The sequence below is a fragment of the Polyergus mexicanus genome, unplaced genomic scaffold (assembly GCF_030449975.1).
Source record: "Polyergus mexicanus isolate NDT 795.1 unplaced genomic scaffold, iyPolMexi1.0 SCAF_12, whole genome shotgun sequence".
Taxonomy (NCBI): domain Eukaryota; kingdom Metazoa; phylum Arthropoda; class Insecta; order Hymenoptera; family Formicidae; genus Polyergus; species Polyergus mexicanus.
Genome location: NW_027223332.1, coordinates 3658550 through 3679223, shown reverse-complemented (window position 1 = coordinate 3679223; position 20674 = coordinate 3658550). Strand labels below are relative to the sequence as shown.

General features: G+C 32.4%; 1 protein-coding gene and 1 pseudogene across 1 annotated transcript; both read right to left on the bottom strand.

The window, feature by feature from the left end:
• Positions 1–9818: 9818 nt before the first annotated feature.
• LOC138938165 (uncharacterized) lies at positions 9819–12747 on the bottom strand (annotated as a pseudogene).
• Positions 12748–12756: 9 nt separating this feature from the next.
• Positions 12757–15992, bottom strand: LOC138938358 (uncharacterized). Its single transcript, XM_070305275.1, has 2 exons — positions 15740–15992; positions 12757–14779 (listed from the first exon to the last, which is right to left on the bottom strand). The coding sequence occupies exons 1-2, from the start codon at positions 15990–15992 to the stop codon at positions 12807–12809; spliced, it is 2226 nt and encodes a 741-aa protein (XP_070161376.1). The 3' UTR covers positions 12757–12806.
• Between the last annotated feature and the right edge of the window lie 4682 nt (positions 15993–20674).

Sequence of the window (20674 nt, the reverse complement as noted above, 5' to 3'; positions counted from 1 at the left end):
ATAGTAAGACAATCTTATTTAATTCGAAAGAGAAGAAAAGGAATTATTGATTTAATTTTAAAATTGTTTTATTTTTATACTGCATAAGGTTGTGATACGATTAAATATGTCAAGAATATTTTTTGTCTCGTTATCAGAAATCCTTTCTGAGAGTGTACCGACCATTCCCGAAACCACCCGAGTCGCGCGCCGCGGTTCACCGTTAAACAATATGCCTTAAACATTAAGGCATATTACGCACGCGCGCCCGCCGAAAAAGCGGTATAAATAAGGCACGTTTTGACATCTCGAGACCAGATCTTCCGCAACCGCCAGAGTCTGTAAGACGCCTGGAAATCCAGAACGATCCTGAAACACGCTCAAAGAAAGAGAAAACGGGATTGGGAGTACCCAGCCTCCGCCGAGAGTTTGCGGCATCTCCGAGAGCGATCCATCCAACCTTATACGAAAGAGGAAAACGGGGTTGGGCGTACTCAACCTCCGTCGAGAGTTCTCGACACCTCGAATAAATCCGTCCACCTACGTGCAACGGCGATCATCCAATGGTAGAGAGTTCCCTGCCATTGACGGGTGTTCCCGTCGGCCGTTGCACTTCTGAATTCCACGGGAAAGACCATCCCGGACGAAACGATAACGCGCTATCCGTGAACCGGCAGTAATTCCGCGACCGCCATTTACGCAATCGGACTCGCCATTAATACGACGCGCTAAGTCCCGCTCAGGGGGAGGATCTATATCCTGCCGCGACACCGATCGACGTACCCGAATCGATACAGGCGCGTCAAAGGACCGCCCACCGGCCCGACCGAAATTACCGCCCGATAACTAGCGGCATCTGCCGAAATCAAGACCCGCGAGCGTAATCGATAGTATATCGAACCGCCGGAATCACGCTCCGCACCGCGCATACGTGCATTAACTCGGATGTACCGCATCCGAAACGACCGTACCGCTACCCGAATCCGCATCTTATACACACACGTTTGCATTCTTGTCAACCACACACCGCCATATATCGCATTATATATATACTATCGATATTCTGATAATTTATTATAGATTTGTATTATACATTCGCGCAGGCACTCACTCGCCTCTCGTCTCACACGTACACAACTACACACACCCACACAGAGACACCGTTTATACACATACACACACGCTGTACACACACACATTTATACGCAATAAATTATATTCTACCTAACAACAAATTATCTTTTACTTTCGTTCATCTCTCGATACCCCTTTCACGAGCCCCGGATCCCGACCGAGTTATCCGCGTCCGCCTCGCGAAAGCGGTTTATTACATAATTATTCCAAGCAATTAACAAATAATAAAAAAAGTTAACATTATTTATTTGCTGCAATTAATTTGTGCGTGAATAGCTTTTCGCTGTGTCAAAAAATCTATTAATTTATTATTATTCTCAACGAGACTCAGAAATTCGTGTAGTTGCATATTGAAAGTTTTCAACGAATTGCGACGAAGTGAACTCGATTGTTGACAAAATATCAATAATTATGTAGCTATGTTTCAAATAATGTAAATAAAAACTTTTTTACTTAGGTTATAAACAGACTAGTATAATGTACATAAACACGAGTGCTCCTAATATCAGTTTATAATACAGAAATAAAAGCATTAAAATTGTCAAACTTGAATTTGTTGTATCTTCTAAACCAATATCGTCCATTATTAGGTTCTTGCGGGGAGTTACTCAGAATACTTTTCTCTACTTATTTAATAATTTACAAAATTATAGAAATCGGGGGTGTCTCTGTCTCTTATATTTACCCAAATGTTAACTTTAAATATCTCAGAAACTATAAGAGACCGCCGGTTAAGTTATAAGGAAAAGTTACTCAGGGTCATGTCCTTGACAACAAATGTCAAGGTCAAAGTCATCGGTGAGGTGTAACCTAATATGCATATTTACCACCCATTCTATTGAATAAACACACACACATATATTTTAACAGTATATTATTACTTCTGAAATATATTTTAATAAATGATATAACCAAAAGAGATCAAATATTTTTTGCATTTATTGATTTATTAAATATGTTTATATATCGCGAAATAGTGTAACACAAGAAGAAAAGTAATAAAGTGGTTAATAGTTATTAAGAATATCGCGGAATAGTGCAAGGAAGAAAAGTGATTTCTTGTAATCCATGTCATATTGAGCAAAGTTAGATTGTATTATCGAAACTAAGTGAATATTTACATTTAAATGAATCTGTACATTGTCAATTAACATATTTGTCATAAATACATTGTTGAAAAATGATTATGGAAGATTTTCATGAAAATCTACCATGTCTGACCATATCTAACCATGTTTTTGAAAACAAAAAGTATTAATAGTAATTATATCCGCGAACGCGCATTCGTATATAATGTTTATTTAATTTTACATTTAAATGTAATTAATGCATAATTAATATTTTTAAGTTAACTTACATATGGCTGAGCAATGAATTTATGTTAATAGCAAAATAAATCTTGTAAGAATTCTACCAGAAATATCATAAAAACAACAGCATTCAATACATATTTTTATTATTTAGCTTTGAATAATAAAATGATACAATCATATCGAAGCACTTCTATAGGGTACACAAACATTTTGCGGATCTGAAAATTACTCGTTACTTTTGGTTTTGAAAATGTGTGAATGTTTATTTATATTTTATATATAAATGTACTTAATTCGTAATTAATATTTTTAGATCATTTACAAATGGCTAAATAATGAGATGCGTATTTATGTTAATATAGCAAAACAAATATTGGGAATTCTATCAAAAATATTACATTATATACAGTTGATTTGAAAGCAGAGTTAGAGCATAAAATAGAAATGTTAAGTATTAGTCAAAGAAGAGAAATAAGATAATAATTTTGTTTATAAATTATATAATAAAGGTTATTTATTTTCTTAGGAACTAAATTCTCTAAAGATAAGACTTATTGTTAATCTGTTTAACTTTTTTTGATTCAATGGTTGAACTTATTTTTTAAAACCATGAGAAACATAAAAATTGCTGCTTTATTTGAAGAAAGCCTTTTGCAATTTGATCTTATCGGAGAACATTAGTATATCTGTCATCGATAAAAAGTAGTTCAAAATGAGGAGAAAGAATTGATTAGTGATACAATATAAATATAAATTGCAGATTTTATTAGACGATAATATAAAAGTTTATAGTAATTTGGCAGCTGCGTTGATTAAAACAGAAGCCTATGATGCAGTTCTAGAAAATATGAAACCTGTTGTGAGATGTCAACTACAAAATATTAAAACATTACTTAGGAAAGGTATTGTATAAATTCTAATTTTTTTATTTACAATATTTAATCTTTTTTAAAACAAGTTTTATATATTCTTGATTTATATTTTACATATGGAAAATTCAAATATATGTGTATATATATATTGTGCATATCGTAGGAACAATATTGAAACATAAAGGGGAATATGTAAAAGTTTATGCAATTTCTCTGTTTCTCTCACTCCACTGAATCCAAAAATTACATCCAGAAATGAAAATATTTACTACAGGATTAATGACTTTAAAGGATAAAATTGCTAAAGACCCAGACAAAGAAAAGCACCTATTTTTACTTAATTACTGACTTCTATCATTTGCTTTTATTTGCATCTATATTTACTTAATTACTTACTTTTATCATTTGCTATATCCTTTGATGGATTTCAAGTATCTTCAACTACACCTAACATTTTGTGATATAGGTGCGTATCTTTTTCTGCATCTTTAGCAATTTTATCCTTTAAGGTCATTAATTCTATAATAAATATCTTCATTTCTGGATGTAATTTTTGAATTCAGTGGAGAGAGAGGAAGAAATTGAATAAGCTTTTGCATTTTCCCCTTTATATCTAAATATTGTTCCTACGATATACATAATATATATACATACATATTTGAATTTTCCATGCAAAATATAAATCAAGAATATATATAACTTATTTTTAAAAATTTATTAAAGGGATATATTGGCAATAAGAGCCAGGCGCAGTTATAAAGGCGCAAAAAAGTATATTGTAGAAACTCAACATTACATAAATAAACGCAAAGCGGACGTTTCGGCTAATCTTTTAGCCATCTTCAGCGCAACACATTAAATTAAAATTAACCGGAAGATAGACCACATCGCAAATTCATAAATAGATTTTATTCCCTGTTTCTATTGGTGGATAATTTCTATTCCTTGTTGCTGTTGCCTGTTCTTTTGCATTGTGCAATAGGCTTATAACTTTACATTATTATCTTATACATATGCACGTACATACACAACATTGTCTCTCAAGGCGTACTTGCATACTCAAGCGAATAATCGTACATGAGCGCTGGTTTGCAGCGCACCTTAAAGGACAAAATCGCTTTACGCGTGTGCATGCGAGCATATGTACGTAAGAGTAGAGTCCTATACAAGGTGATCCAAAACAACTTTCTGTCCTTACAATGTCATATACTTGACTCAATTCTAAGACGATTTTTTCTTTGCCAAAATTTTTTCCGAGGCTTAGTTTTCAAATTATAAGCCAAAATAGTTAAAGAATTACGCGTACGCGAGGCAGGCAGGAGCGGCGCAACTCACCGTCCGATACTGGTGATTACGTGGGCTGCTCGCTGCGATCAGCTGTTTCCTACAGCCCGCAGCTGTCCATTTGTAATCTAAAATATCTTAAAAATATCTCAGTGTTCAAAACCGAGCGAATAGAAAATAAGCATAGCAATTGTTATTAGATAATGAGCGCTACAAAACAAGAGCGGCTAAGCACGCTCGAAAATTGGCGCTTTAGCAGCCATCTCGCGCGTCGCACGGCGCGCGACAAATAGGAGCGCGTTCTAACAGCGGCGCTACGCGAATCGCTCTAGACCCGCGGTCCCGATCGTGCCAATCGATGCGGGCCACGCAGCGAGCACCCGGGAGAGCCTAAACCGACAAACAAATTGAAATAATAACCGACGCGAATTTTGAGACAAAACGCGTCTAGAAACTTCTAGAACACAAAAAGGAACGTTTGTATAAAAGCTCTCTCGGAGAACTGCCGGGCACACTCGATCAAGATTTATCCGAGACAGTGTGTGATTTCTTAGTACGGAGACGTTCGCTTGCAAGAGTTAAAGTAGCTCGCTTTTCTTTTGTTCACCATCGCTTGTGGTTCGCGAATTCACGCGTCTTCGAGAGTATTCGTAGCTCGCGAATATTTGTAAAGAAATTCTATCCGTCGCTCGTGGATTTATACCGTCGCTTGCGGTATTCACGATAGATTCGTCACTCGCGGAGATTATCGTTGCGCTCCCGGTCGCTCGCCAGAGCGAGCACTCGGTTAAGATTAGCTTAAATCTAATCGACAAAAGGACTTGTGCACTATTTATTGTTTTAATAAGTTAACTTCTTCTACAAGAACACTATCGTGTCCATTTAACGCTATCAACGCGCTCCCACATTCACTCGCGCACACAGAGATATTTAAAATATTTTTATTTTAAATAACATTACAAATATACTTTTTTCTCACTTACAGTACGCCGGTTACTATTAGTTTGCATGTAGAATTCACTATGTGTAAACTAACCATCAACATAGGGCGCGTTCCATTTAACGACCACAACGCTCGCGTGCATTATCTGTCTTTATTCAACTTTCGGTGAACAACAAAGATGAAATAATACCGTGAACGTTGCGATCGTTAAGTAACGGGCCCGTGGCGGTCAGCCAATCAGCAAGCGGAATTGTCGCTTTTCGACGGCATTGTCGCTTTTCTGATTATATAGGACTCTACGTGAGAGTCTGAAACTTATGATTATAATGATAATGATGAAGAACGAAAAATATCACAATTCTGATATACGATCATCATTTCTCGGAATTGACTGCACCAATCTTATTCGAACCGGTCACAATCGAAAGCTTGTATTCATGTTATATAATAAAAGTGCCGTTAGATTTTTTATTACAGCTTTAGTTATTAAAATATCTTAATCGAAAGTTTACTAGACCTAAAATTCCGAATAAGCTACTTGATAGTGCCGCGGCTCCTGTACACAGGCAAACCGTTGACAAACTACAACAAATTTTTTATATACTTAGTACTTAACGACCGCAACGCTACCGCGTCGCTTGATTACATGCATTAAAATTTAGTTAATTTTAGATAATCAGTAATGCATATTTTTTATAATATTTTACTTTTTTGTGGTACATGCATTATAAAAAGTTGTTTTCCAGAAGTTGTTATAAATTATTGTCTTGTTACAATGTGCAATGCATAATAATTTAAAAACATATTTCTTGAAAAAAAAATGTATAATACGACTATTTATACTATTATTTATCAAACTGGTTTGATAGATATATTACTATTTCTCAAAGTTAATACTACACTTCTTCCTCTAGTATTTGCCAACATTGCCACACATCAGAGATGCCAGATTGCAGCCGCAACAGCATGCTTACAGCCTGTGGGAAAGATTGTCTGGCAACGCACACTAAAGCTGGCCGAGCATCAAGCAAAGCTGCCAAATCGTGGGATATGGGAGCCCCCACCACTTACCGCAGGACTTACTAACACAGACGTAAGTTTCTTAGCAGCGGATCCTTGATCGCCCATTTTTAAATGGGAAATTTTGGAATAAGAGATTTTAAAAATGTAAAACAAACTAAACACAAAAAGTTTTTTTATTTTATTTTATTAAATATGTTTATACGTTCCAAACGTGTGAAGAAACTCCCAAAAGCTCACACGGCTAGGCTAAACTGTAGCTGCTTACTCGAAGTTAAGCTAAGGTATAATGATAAAGGAGCTATTTGCTCACCTCTTATATACTAATTGTTGATAGTGCTGCCGTCCTATCACCTTCACCCACTACATCTCATGCCCCCCCCCCCTCTGGTGGGGACATCTTACAGAAAAAAGGGGATCAAAGCGCAGACGAACGAAGGCTTATGCTTTAAGCCCGTATCACTCTACGCATTGCGAAGGCAGATCGGATTTGGATTACGGACTGCGAATCCTCAATCATCCAATCAGATCCTTGGCTAATTCGCTATGATTGGATGGATGACGATTTGCAGTCCGTATTCCAAATCCGATCCGAGTCCGCAGTGTGACACGAGCTTTAGTGTGTTGCCAGCTTATCCCCTCCACAGACTGTAAGCATACTGTTGCGGCTACAATTAGGCATCTTTGTTCGAACCAGTGATGCCAGAAACGGGTCCCGCGGCTCACGGGTCAGCAATAGAAGGGATAATGCACACAAGCGCGAACCGCGTACATGTGCGCTCTGCGCTGCGGCATCACTGGTTCCAACTGAGTTAGTCCAACTTCCGACTTCGAACCGATCAATTGCTTCTCATCCTAGCTCTAGTGTAAAATTCAGTTTCTAGTGTTAACTTGCTATATTTCATCTTTAGTGCAAGCTCATTCGATTTCTGTATAACTATCTAGAATATAAATTTCCCTAACAGCACATGTAGATTCTGAGAATGTTCGAAGGATATCGCAAAAGTATATTGCGTACATTCTCAAAATATTCGATATACGTACTATGACATACTGAGTACATACTGAGAATGTTCCTATGTCCCACTTATTATAGTTCGTAGAATATTCTGTGAATATCTTTTAATATATCTTTAGTATATCTTTAGTATATCTATAGAATGTTACCCAGTACATGTTATTGGTATATTTATAGAACGTTGCCTAGTATATTATTAGTATATCTATAGAACGTCGCCTAGTATATTACTGGTATATCTATAGAACATTGTCCAAGTATGTTATTGGTATATCATGCATTGATTAGGATTAGGTTAGGTGATGTTATATTAATTTTTACTCTATTTATATTTGATAAATATATATATTTATATAAATTAAAATTTTTTTTTCATGTCATACATTGTGTATTGAATTATTATACATTTACAATGCCACGTTGCAATACCTTCTTTTAATTATCGAACTTTGTTGATAAACGCCGCAATATCCTTTTCTATTAATATTTTATAATATCTTATATTTTGTAATATCTTATAATTTATATTAAAATATCTTCTTAACTTATTATATAATTAATATCTTATTAGTATTTTATTTTATCTTATATAAATATCTTATTAACTTATTATTAATATCTTATTATTATCTTATTATTATTTTATTATATATAAATTAAATATAATAGACGCGACACAGAGATTTATTGTCATAATAAATGGACGGCTATCAAGGACGGTTGCTTCCTGTTAAGCCTATCACACAATGCAAAGGAACAGGCAATAGGAACAAGGAATAACACAGGCAACAGAAATAATCACATTTCAACTTATCAGAAACTGTATATCAACGCACAATGGAATATGGAATAGGTAATAGGAAATCCAACGCGCCGGAAATTTTATTCCTATTGCCTATTCCACATTCCATTGTGCATTGATACACAGTTTCTGGTAAATTGAAATGTGGTTATTTCTATTGTCTATGTTATTCCCTGTTCCTATTGCCTGTTCCTTTGCACTGTGCAATAGGCTTTACTATTGTTGCTGCTTCGCACACTCGGGAATCCATAAGATTCATTCTTGTATATTTCGAGAACGCTCCATGCGCTCTTTAGCATGGGCTAGTCATATTTTTATAGGCGCGGCAATCTGCTCGTCCGTCACATTAGTATGTGATTTTCGTATCATATCTGGAAAAGAAACATTTTCATTACTTAATTTTATTTCATCAATAAATATAAGAACAAATATGTCTATGATATAATTTTAATCAAGTAAGAAATGAGTATGCTTATTTCTAATATATATAAGAGATACTTGAAAAATATTAATATTAACATATGTTTTATTAATTAATAAATGCTACAAATATTTACGAATGTCTTTCAATTTGTTAAGGAATTATACAATTTATTAATAAAAAAATAGGTTGCTTTTAAATATTTTACTTACTCATAATTATTTTGCATATATCCAGTTTTGAAAAATTTTGTTTTTTTTTTTGCTCCGTACCAACTGTATTTCTCCGCCAAATTATTAGATAATATGGATTTTATTACTCGTAAACATGAGGTTTTCATATTGTCACAAGTTAAACGTACCAATTGTTTAATCTAAAATTATTTTAAAGTAGTATTATGAATATAGTTATTTTCGAAATATGTATGAGCAAAATGATATAGTATTATATTTTATTAACTATTCTTTGCATAAAACATCTCGAAACGAGAAAAAGAATATAAATAACTTAGGATCTGCAATTCTGAATAAAAATATTCCACAAAATATATGTTTGTAAATGCTTTTTTATAAAATTTCTATAAAAAAACTTGTTTCATCTAAATATATAATTTATATACATATGCATCTGCTAACTTTGAGAAATTTACATATGTTGCACGGGTCAAATACATTACATAATCTAGAAAATAGATATGATTTTATCATGCAAGAAATAATATTCAATACATAAAATTTGTTTAAAATTTTTCTACTGATATTCTCTTCAAAATTGTCCATCAGATCCTAAACTATTATCCTTCCTTTTCTCAAAGAAATTTTATAATACTGAAATATTTTTAAGATTGAAATATAGATATTCGATTTACCATTTGATTCCGATAAGATGTCATTTTTTAATTTTGTTTCCATGAGTTGAAGACTATTCTCATCTTTGAGTGGTAAATCTTCAAAAATATCAATTTCTCTTTGTTCCATTTCGAAAATTGAAGTAAGTGAAAGTTTGTCTAATATAAGCTTTTGATTTGTATTCATTAATTTCATTTTTTGGCTCATATTATTAACTTTTAATTCCAAATTTATTAATTTTCTAACGACAACTCGTTGAAAATTTTCCATTCCTATAAAACATTGAAAAAAGTTAATTCATGTATGTGTGAAAAAGATGAAATTTTTGAAAAATTCTAGATTGAAAATATAAAAAAAAAGAAAAATAAAAACGAAATATAATGCAAAAATGTTTCCGAATAAATAATTAAATATAGGACTTATGAAAATATATCATAATCATAAATAAAATAGAAACTATTTGCATACTAACTTTGTTCATAATTCACATTTGGCATATTGTTTGTTGATAACATTGAGTTAACATCATCATTAATATTATCCTCATCATTATAGCATTCTTCTGGGTTGAGCAAATTTTCAGTACATTGTGGCTCTAAAAGTAATAAAATAAAATTACCATACTATTTCAATACAATTTAAACATTGATTTAGTTATTGATCTAATTTTACATATCAGATATAATATGTAATGGCTTTATTATTACATATAATATCAACCAATCATATTACAAAGATTTAGTTTACACCGATACTTTAATATGCGTACTAAATTATATTATAATGATCAATCACAATCATCCCATTCTTCCGAGAAATGATTGTTATTGGCCATAATATACTTAGTACGCATATTTAAGTATTGATGTAAACTAAGTCAATATACATTTTATTTTTCCGATCTATATTAGACATTCGTTATATATGTTATTTTAAAATTACTTATACTCCTATTAAATCATATCAATTTGTTTTTCTAATAATTATAAGAGCGTCAAGGTCGAGTGTTTTCCAACAAAAGACATAGAGAACAATATAACACGTCTTTTGCTGAAAATCTTCTATTATAAAAAACATTTAGGTGTATAAAAAAAATACAAAATTTTTTAAAAATTTGGGAAGTTAAAAATATGAGAAAAAGTGTAAGAGTATATGACGATAAATTGTTTCATACTCAATAACATTATGACACAAACTATATCATATATATAATTATAAGTAAACTAGGAATTATTTTTATACTAACTTTTTTTATAATTCAACTTCGAACCTGATGTGTTGATTGCTAATAAAGTTGAGTTAACATCATCTTTATCATAGCACTCTTTAGGGTTGGACACATTTTCAGTATATTGTGATTCTAAAAGTAATAAAATAATGTTATTATTATATATATTATTTTTACACACAATTTTTACATAGATTTATTAAATCCTAAATATACAATATCTATCTCATTTGTCATAAACACAAGATTATAAAAAATAAAATATACTAGAATCAAATATTTATTACTAATTGTTCTGCATATATATATATATATATATATTTATTTATATTTATTTATATATACCTTGTACATTATAATTACAGTCATACACAGTCATTCAATTCTCCATCACAAAGTTCGATATTTTCATCCTCTTGTAATTCTGAAACAAAAAAGTTCAATATTTTTATACTTTATATATTTACTCCGCATTCATGAATTTTTGATGCTTTGTTCCAATATTTTTCTTTGTAGGTGTGTTATTTTTTTATCTTTCTGTAATATTATATCTTTATTATTTTGCTTTAGATACATTCTAATTTTCTGAAATTATGAAGATAATAGAAATTAAAGAATATGATTTTATTATGTATTTATACTATAGTAAAGCTTACTTGATAAAACAGCTTATTTTTTACTGTTAATAACACTAAAATTATTTATTTTGTAAAAAAGATGGAATCCAAAGAATGTACCAAGAATATATACCAAAAATTAATTATTCGTGCAATAATACCGGGAAGCTCTGTATACATAAATGCGTGCAAATGTGTGTGTGTGTTTGTGTGTTGTGTGTGTGTGTGTGTGTGTGTGTGTGTGTGTGTGTGTGTGTGTGTGTGTGTGTGTGTGTGTGTGTGTGTGTGTGTGTGTGTGTGTGTGTGTGTGTGTGTGTGTGTGTGTGTGTGTGTGTGTGTGTGTGTGTGTGTGTGTGAGTGTGTGAGTGTGTGAGAGATATCAGAAGCATATATAATATATATTTTACAATATTCAAATATATAAATCTCTTGTACAAATCTTAATTTATTTCGCCAAAAATTATACTTACGAAAATCATCTTTTTCCCCTATTTCTACAATGCACTGATTGTTTATTAATATTCTATTAATAGTTCTATTATTGTCCACTTTATTCTCAATTTTTTTGGCACATTTTCTATTGATGTTTCTGTAATTAATATCTAAAATTCATGCAATAATATATTATTGAAACATTTTAGTCTTTTTTAATTGATTAATGCTTTATAGTGCTTTTACCTTTTTGTGGATTTTTTTGACTTTTTGATTTATTCCTACATGTAGCCACGTTATCAATCTTCGGGATTTTTGAAAATTCCCTTATAAATTCATCCGAAAGTTCATCGCTGCTGCTCGTTGATATGTCTACGACTTTAGCAGCTCTGATTTTTCTGGACTTTTTCAGATATTCTTCTTTTTCAGTAGTAGAAGTAAGATCTGATTCTTCTTCGGCCTGTTTCAATTTTTGCCTTGCCACTCCATAATTTGCTGCAACAAAATAATATAATCATAATAAAAATGTATCATTTTCCTATAATTATTAAAAAACATCAACATATATTAATATTATATACGGAAAATTAATATAATAATAATATATATTCAAGAAAAGAATGTTACTTACAATATGTTCCATATACTTTTCGAATATTATGTGTCAACCATGTGGGTTCCGGTTCCTCCATTAATTTCACCACCTTGTCGTACCTTTTATTATTCGTGAAATTAGGCCAAACGGCTTTCTTGGAATCCTCATTCAGCCAATTGTATGGAACAATTTAAAGTCCATCTTCAAACTCAACGATTGCATAAAACTTCGTGTCAGTCATTCTGTTATTTAGATAAATATAAAATTATTTATATTTTTTACCGTTTTAGCCGTTTTTTATTACATTTTACTATGTATCAATGGAAACACTGCATATTTGTCGTCTCCATATGGTAACTTCACATATTTTCTAATAACATTTTTTAATGGCCACGATTTCAAATCTGAGTACGAATGTACAATATAAATTCCAAGAAATGAAGATGGACAAGGCATATTAAATAAATCCTCTTTTTCCAAAAATTCGCGGCCTATAATGACAGGAATATTTCGTTTTGTGCAGTATGCTATATTTTTTATAGATACAATGCTACTACAATTTAAGCCACAACAACTATCCGCAAGTGTATTACTCTTCAATATAATTCCGTTGTATTTTACAATTTTATATTGTGGATTCTTGCAATTGGATATAAGTGGACCATCATGATGCAATAATATTAAATTTGGATGTCCCACAACAGAATGTGATAAAATAGTTGATGAATCTGAGTTAATTTCTTTTTCAATATATCTTCGTATAACTTGTTGTAAAGGTCTGTCCGCTTTTCTTATGTATTTCTTTAATATTTGCATATAGTTTTCAAATTTGAATGCACTGAAATTATCAAGCGGTCCAAATTTCTTGACGTCATCAATAAGATGTATTAAATTGTGAATATTATGTGACATATTATAAACTCCATAAAGTTTCATAAATCTTTTAATAAAGAGAAGTACCAAATCTTGTGCATAAGTTACATATTCGTTTAAATCTGGTGAAGATAGAATTCTAATAATCACATGTAATATTAGAAAGTGTATATACACATTCTTTTTTAATATAGATTTAAAAGCCAATGGACCAGTGTATAACAATATCAATCTATATTCCGTAGCTTTCCATAATTTTACACAATTCATTGATCGTGGCTTTCTTGCAAATTCTGCAGGTATTGAAGGCTTCAATTGTGTTACTAAACGTGTAGAAATTTCTTGGACAGCTCTAGACTGTAATCGATAATGTAACTCTCCATCAAGCCATAAGTATATTAATTTACGCATAATTCCCAGACATATCAAATGCATATAATCTAATGGAACATCATTAACAGGCTTAAAATGAGGTATTTGTAATAAACTACAAGTGATATCTGGTTTGTGATAATTTTCATCTATCTTTCGTTTGAAATCGTCATCTGTTCGAAGTGGTGCATTGACCTGTGGGAAACATATTCGATTTCCTACATATTCTCCTTCTGTTCGACATTTGGTACAACTGAAATATCCAGAATGTCCCTTTGCACACAGAACAAATGCTTTCGCTGGTGTATCACAAATTAAAGCCGCAAGTCTGCATGATATGTTACAACCATTTACGTTAATGCCATTTTCACATATATCTTTAACCTCGTGAACAAAATCTTTTAAAAAATCATTGACATTTGCCGGTTTTTCATTTCCATGATAAAGTCCAATTAGAAAAACATTATCATATGAAAGAACTGAACCTAATATGGGCCAGAATTGTTGTGAGGATGATTTCGACAGTGGTAATCCATCAATATTGATAGCTATTTTCACACAATCAATATTATCCTTTATGGATGTCAATATATCTAATACAGAATTCAGTAATCCAAAATGGTAGTATGTTCCCGGTATTACTATACGTATCTCTTGTCTTCTTAGTGTTTGTAGAAGTGAGCGTGCATCTAACAACAATTTTGAAAAATAAGAATGTTGTTTTAATCTTTGAAGTAATGCTCTGAGAGCAGTATGTGAAATTTGATACTCTGTAGCCCAGACAGCAAGACTATTTTTAAAATCGTCTGTTGTATTTGCATTTTCAGTATTTGCATTTGCAATATAAGGTACTGATTCTTGGAAAATGCTCACAGAAGATTGTTCTGAATCCGATTCAATCAATTCTATATATTCATCATTTTCACATTTTATAGATATATTATTTCGTTCAGAAATAGTGTCATTTTCAATTGCAAGTGTCTCATAACACTTATGTGAATTGATTGTGGAATCATTTTTCAAATATTCTGCATTTTCATAATCATTAATATGTGACAATATACTCGTATTTAACAAACTATCACATATAAGTTTTGATTCTTGTGCGGCTAGTCGATTTAAGTGCCTTTTTGATATATGTGAAATGTCTTTTCTGAATCGCTTTCGATTCATTGTTATATTTCTATTCAAATAAAAATATAAATAAGTTTTGTTATAATATTTATGAATATTATTTTTAGAGAGAGAGAGAGAGAGAAAGTATAATGCACACATACACAGAGTGTCCCAAAATCATCGCACACCATTTTGCTGACAGATTCTGTGGAACATTCTAAGACGAAAACTCTGAGTCATGAGTCATGAAAACCTGACAATTTTCAAAATAAAATAACAATATGAAATTATATGAATATATAATATCTCTTGATAACCTATTTTTATTTATAAAAATTATTTGTGACTCCCAGGTAATTGTTTTTTCATTATTATTTTTCAACAAGCCAAATTAAATGCATGTATTTGTAACGATAGGACCGTTACTACGGGCCTGACCTGTTGTGACCAACAAATATATATATCTATCTATACACGGCTTGCTTACTCACCCAGCCCTACCTGTCCCGCCGCCGCCTCTCTCAGCATGCGCTCTCGCTCACCGATACACACGCTCTCGCTCTGCATGCGCTCTCGCTTCTCGACTCGCCCTATCTCTATCACGGTCCCCACGCGGAATCAACCCCACTCCCGGGCCGACAGTATAGTGGGAGGCCCCGGCCGGGTATATAAGCCCGGCCGGCCGAGGAATCGAGAATCGAGACCAGATCCCGTCCTGCCAACCAGCTCCTGACACCGATCTAACCAGTACCTAACACCTCTTAGGGCCGAGGTTGTACTTGGCCCCGTCGGGTTGAACCGACTCCTGTCTCGACCGCTCCACGGGCTGAGGTTGCACTCAGCCCCGCCGGGTTGCACCGGCTCCTACCTACCTCGGGCCGAGGTTGTACTCAGCCCCGTCGGGTTGAACCGACTTCCGTTGCCAAGGCAGTGCTCGACGTGACACTCGAGCCTGCCGGCAATACCTCGCCACCTAACCCGATCGTAGCGTATAAGTACATGTACCGACCGCGTTGTAAATAGTAGTCGCACGATAGAGATAAGTCCGCTAGTTCTAAGTCTCGTAGTCATAGACCTGCTAGTCTTAAGGCCTGTTCGTGCTAAGTCCGCTAGTTGTAACCGCATCCTAGTAATAAGACCCGTCTAGTACTAAGTCCGCTAGTTATAAGACCTGTTAGTAATAAGCCCTGTCTAGTACTAAGTCCGTTAGTTATAAGGCCTGTTTGTAATAAGTCCTCTAGTTCCAATCACGCCGTTAGCGCCTGTAAATAAGACCGGGAACGATTACCCGCCGAGCCTGTCTTACGCTTTTCGCCGTTTTGCGACCATCGCTTTGCGCCTCCGCTTTGCGCCCCGCATCCTGCTACCAGCAACACCGCTCCACGCACGACATCGCCAGGCCCTGCACGCTGTATCTATCTTTCTCTCACTGAATAAAGTATCGTTTCAACCTTTACTGTGTCTCGTAAGTTTGAGTCTCTCCTTCTCTCGAACCCGGACACCGACGAGCCGATCCGAGCGTCGAGCGAGGTGACCGCGTTACATATTATTATATTATACAAGTTATCTTGTATACACACTAGCGATTAAACAGAATGTGTACTAATATAAATAGTTCAAAATTATTAATCTAATTTAATAAATAAATTATTAGTACATATGCTCTTTAAAGTATTATTGCATATGAATAAAGAAATTATGGGTAATTATGTATAATATAGTAATACATGCATTTATATATGTATAACTTTGTTCCATGAAAAATAATAAAAATTGTATGTAGGATATATTTATCAATAGAAGAGCAGAGAGAGTTCAAAATTATTAATGTATTATATTAAATATCATTAGAAAACTCACTTGATTTATTGTTGAATCTAGTTTATTAATTTCCTTGCTTTATTGTACAACTTGTGTATATCTACGTATTCTTTGTATCTCTACGTAGATAAAGATCAATTTTTCTTATCCCAGAAAGCAGATTATGAAGTAGAGATACGATTTTCTTTTTGTGGAAATGCTGGAATATAATGAGAATTTCACATAAAAAAACATATATAAATATATGTCTTTGATATCAATGTGATAACATATTAAACTTAAATGTTTACCATCATATTTTTAAACTGATTTAAAAACATTGTACAATAGTATTTCTATACATATTTATGATGTAAATCAATTCAAAAATGTGATTGTAAACATTTAGATCTAATGTTATTTCAAAAATTATAAGAGACATATATGGAAGGTATACACGTCCATCAATGACTCGTTCTATTCTGTTGCTTCTTGCTTCATGCAGTGTACTATAACAACGGAACAAATCATTGACGAGCAGTGTACATAAATAAGCAAGAAAAAAGTAGAAAGACATAAGATGTAAAGGAAATAAAAATGTAAATTTTTTAAAGATTATTGTACTTATTTCTTGCTTTGTATCACAGCTGTATATGTGTGCTTTCTATACATATACGTAGAGTTTTGTATAGAAATAGATTGCGCTTTTTTTGTGGCAATGTTGAAATATAACGAGAGTGTTAGATAATAATAAAAGTATTTTTTATCTATGAAATATAAACTTACGATAAATAAACAAATTTTAAAATATCCGATTTTGAGGTTATTTTGCAGTAGCAAAGTATTTTATCGAAAATGATTAAGTATGAATAAAAAATATGAAAAATATCTTTCATGCGGAAGTATCTTTTATGTTTAGTAGTGTAGTTTAAAAAGAAAAGAATTACCTGTGATTAATCACAATGTGTATAATCGCACGTCGTCACCAGATGTACAAGAAGAGATAAATGCCGGCAACACCGGAAATTACGTATCTAAAATGACATGCTACACATATATCCACTAATAAATAAATTCGCGTAATTCAAAAGTATATTCTGAGAATATATGAGAAATAATATACTGTAAGAGATAGTAAAGGTATATTCTGAGAATATACGAGAAATAATGTACTATAAGAGATATTAAAAGTTTATTCTGAGAATATACGAGAAATAATATACTATAAGAGATATTAAAAATATATTCTGAGAATATACGAGAAATAATATACTATAAGTTATAAGTGATGTTATAGAATATTCTCAGTATATTATATCTGTAACGTATGTTCACAGTACAAGTATAGAATATTCGAATGATATCATGTGCTGTTAGGGTTATTATCATTAAATTCAGTGTTTTCAATGAAATTAATCTCACCACACATACATTCTATCTTCTATTAAATATCTTTTCTTAAATATCATTCTTAGCTGGTACACGCAGTAACACAAATTATTTTCTAAAATTAATCTTGTAGTGACTATATAAGAAAACGATCCGCTCGCAATCGCAGCAGTTAAAATGAATCTCGCCAGTGAGATTCGTCGTACGACAATCTATTGATACGATAACACAACATTCGATCGTTTCATAAGAATTGTTATTTAACGCTAGTAAATATTAAAAATCTTGCAATGCTTGAAACACGTCGTGCTGAAAAGAACAATCCATCGCCTGATCGCACAGGATTATAATCTCGTCTCTATTAATAATTTCGCGTATATCAAAGCAGATTACCAGTGTTACACGATTACGAAAAACTATTCCCGCATAGTATAGTTTCTCTCGTGCCCAATAATGACTTGCATAATCTGTACTAATAGGATCGATACGCAGATGACCGTGAATTTATTGTTTAGTTTCGGTAAATACGAAAAGCAAATCCGTGGAAGCAAATGCAAGATTTCTGCCAATGACCTTCGACGCAGCACTCATCCAGGAAATTACGCCATTTTGTAATATTTGCCAGCACATGGTTTGGAACATTTTAGAATTGTCTAGAATAGTCCATTGCAACGCTAGGTAAGTAGAAACCTTTTTATTTTAGCCTCATGTCTGACACAATAGGAATATATACGTTAGATACAATAGGATAAAAATAAAACTCAGTTTCACTTTTATTGCTTCCGATAGTTTCACATTTATTGCCTCTGGACCGTAGTTCCAATGACCATTTTTGCAGTCTTACGTTTTAGATACAGTAAAATATTTTTAAAAATATTTATTTAAGAATATTTCGTATAAATTATTTTTTTTACTCTACATTATAGTTAATGATAAATTTATTATTCACTTTATAATTAATATATTATCCACTATTCTATGTATTTTATTTAACATTATTGTTACATTATTTTTATTAAATAAATTCATTTTCTTTATATATTATTTACCATTATTTTATTTGTATTATTCGATGTTTTATTTCAATTAATCTTGTTTCGATAATAGTTAATTAATTATATAATAATAAATAATCAACTTGAACATTCAAATTAGTTATGAGAAACAAATATTTAATGTTTGTCAAACGTCGCGGACGTTCTTAGACTACCACTACGGTTTTTTATCCTTTTCTTCCTTTTCTAGAAAAATATCATCGCATGTATGTTCGTTGCGCCAAGGTGATTATCGAAATCTAAACGATAAAGTCGTCTATTGTGATGATTGTTAGATTAATACTGGGTGCTTTCCATTTAGTGACTCAAGTCGACACAAATCTAGTGAAATTATCATTCGTGCTTTTTTCAATACCAGTGAGGAACAAAGATAGAATGATACTCTGTGTCGTATTGTGTCGTTGTTGGAAGTACCCATTATCTCTCTATTCGAACGAGTTTTGTTCGTACGTGTGGGCCATCATTTTGTAGTAGATAATTATCACTACACGAACTCAACGTACATTGAATGAAAACGACTAATAAGTTATCATTGATAACAGAATTTAGATTGCGCGCTGAGTGCGACATGTATTTTATTAACGTTTATCTAGATTTCTTGCTCAAAATTGAAGCACGCGACAAAGATTATCCTCACTTATTTGACCCGGTTAAAATTCTCATTGAAGATTAGTCAGGCAAACAATTTTTTATGTTATGTTTGAACATCTGATGCAGACGATCTTCGGGAAATATCTTCGAAAAAGACAGATCGAATCTGATGCAGGTTCTGAGTCCTTCAATTTCTCCTAATCGCGAGCATAGTAGAATTACTTATATACTAATACAGAAAATAAGGAACACTTTCCATGCGCACTAATAAAAAAAAATTAATTAGCTCCTTTCAACTAACTACCATCTTTTAAATCAAAATATTTAAGTATTTAAAAGTATTTAAGTCATATATATATATATATATATATATATATATATATATATATATATATTGTATATATGTATATATATGACTTTATATATATAGGGTGTCCCAGAACAATCTTCCATCCGTAAAATGACGTATTTCTGATACAATTCTAAGATGATTTTTTCTTTACCATAATTTGAATTGAAGCGTAATTTTTGAGTTATAAGCAAAAATAATTAGCAAATCACGCGTAGAGTACAGAAGGCAGGCAGGAGTGACGCGGCGCGCCGTGGCTGACCGTCCAATTACCACCGCATGAGTCACTAACTATTTTATCTTATAACATAAAATTATGCTTTAAATAAAATTATGATAAAGAAGAAAATGTTTTAGAATTACATCAGGAATATGTGTTTCTTAAAATAACGTCACTTTAGCAAAAGTTGTTCCGGTTCGTCGGCCGTTGAACGCTGTAATCAGCCCCTTTTCTTTCAAAAACTAAGCATTTTAGAGAAAAACGACATTCAAAAAGATTTAGCCATCGCTCATTCTTTATTAAAAAACAATTTTTTTTGTGGTTGTTGAAGAAGGTCTAAGCCTAGGATCGAAACATTCTAAATAAACAAAAAATTTAATAAAAGATATTTTCTGCGCCTCGT

Bases quoted from the DNA above. Each gene is read 5' to 3' on its own strand.
- LOC138938358 (XM_070305275.1), bottom strand. From the start codon at position 15,992: ATGCGGTTACAACTAGCGGACTTAGCACGAACAGGCCTTAAGACTAGC. The intron at 14,780-15,739 runs GTAGGTAGGAGC...ATGAAAATGCAG, and splicing joins GAGTACAACCTCGGCCCGAG to AATATTTGAAAAATGATTCC.